General features: G+C 66.9%; 1 protein-coding gene across 1 annotated transcript in view; it reads left to right on the forward strand.

Annotated features, from left to right (window-relative positions):
* The window catches only part of dlc (deltaC), a 23,175-nt gene that overhangs the window by 5,385 nt on the left and 16,731 nt on the right, over positions 1-1,059 (forward strand). Inside the window, exons 5-6 of the mRNA XM_019867963.1 lie at positions 87-278; positions 373-542. Coding sequence (XP_019723522.1) covers positions 87-278; positions 373-542 — 362 coding nt within the window. The remainder of the gene's footprint in view (positions 1-86; positions 279-372; positions 543-1,059) is intronic.

Below are 1,059 nucleotides of genomic sequence, written 5' to 3' on the forward strand. Positions count from 1 at the left end.
CCCCCCCGGCTTCGGACCTTGTTTGTTGTTTGCGGGGCGTGTCACGGCCCGGCTGACGGGCTGTCGTCTTTCCTCTTATCCACCAGCCATCTGCGCTTCGGGCTGCAGCGCGGAGCACGGCTTCTGCCGGGCCCCCGGCGAGTGCGTGTGTCGGCAGGGCTGGCAGGGAGAGCGCTGCGACCAGTGCGCGCGCCACCCCGGATGTCTGCACGGCACCTGCCAGCAGCCGTGGCAGTGCGACTGCAAGGAGGGCTGGGGCGGACTCTACTGCGACCAGGGTGAGTGCCCGAAAGCTTTCCGTGCGGCGGAGGGACCCCTGGAGTGACGCTGTTTTTTTATGGGGTGGGGCGCGCGGCGTGGGTGCACCCTCAGACCTCAACTACTGCACCAACCACAAGCCGTGCCAGAACGGGGCGTCGTGCACCAACACGGGCCAGGGAAGCTACACCTGCGCCTGCAGGCCGGGATTCAGCGGGACCAACTGCGAGATCCAGAGCAAGCCCTGCGACAGCGCCCCCTGCAGGAACGGAGGCAGCTGCAAGGTGAGCCCCGGCCGGCGTCCCTCCTTTCGATCGGGCCCAATCTTTCCCGGGAGCCCCTCCCCGCTGACTCAGAGCGAGAGGCGGGGTTTGTCCCGGACTGCTCTCCGGCCAATGGCGCGGCACGTTGGGACAAAACAAGGACTGATCGTCAGTCAGTGTCGGGGTACCTGTAGACCAACAAAGGGCAGGTCGCCGGTTGATGTCGGGGTTCGTACAGACAAACAGTAGAATGGTCGCCAGTCCACATCGGTCCATTGACCGGTCGCCACTCCGGATCACGTTGGCCTTGGCGCCGCGAGCCGAACGAGCGGGGCGGGGCCCGGGGCGAGGGCCGTCTCATCGTCCGCCCGCGCCGGCCTCCGAGAACCGGGAGCCGAGCCGCCGCGCTCCAAAGACTCGCCGTTTGAGTGCCGGGGAGCAAAAGAGAAGACGAATGCTCGCGCCAACAGAGCAACGCGGCAGACCGCAGGCGGGCAGGCTCAAGCGAAGCTTTGACGACGTCTCCGGAGCATCGTCT

Source organism: Hippocampus comes, unplaced genomic scaffold, assembly GCF_001891065.2.
Source record: "Hippocampus comes isolate QL1 unplaced genomic scaffold, H_comes_QL1_v1.1 scaffold49, whole genome shotgun sequence".
Classification (NCBI taxonomy): domain Eukaryota; kingdom Metazoa; phylum Chordata; class Actinopteri; order Syngnathiformes; family Syngnathidae; genus Hippocampus; species Hippocampus comes.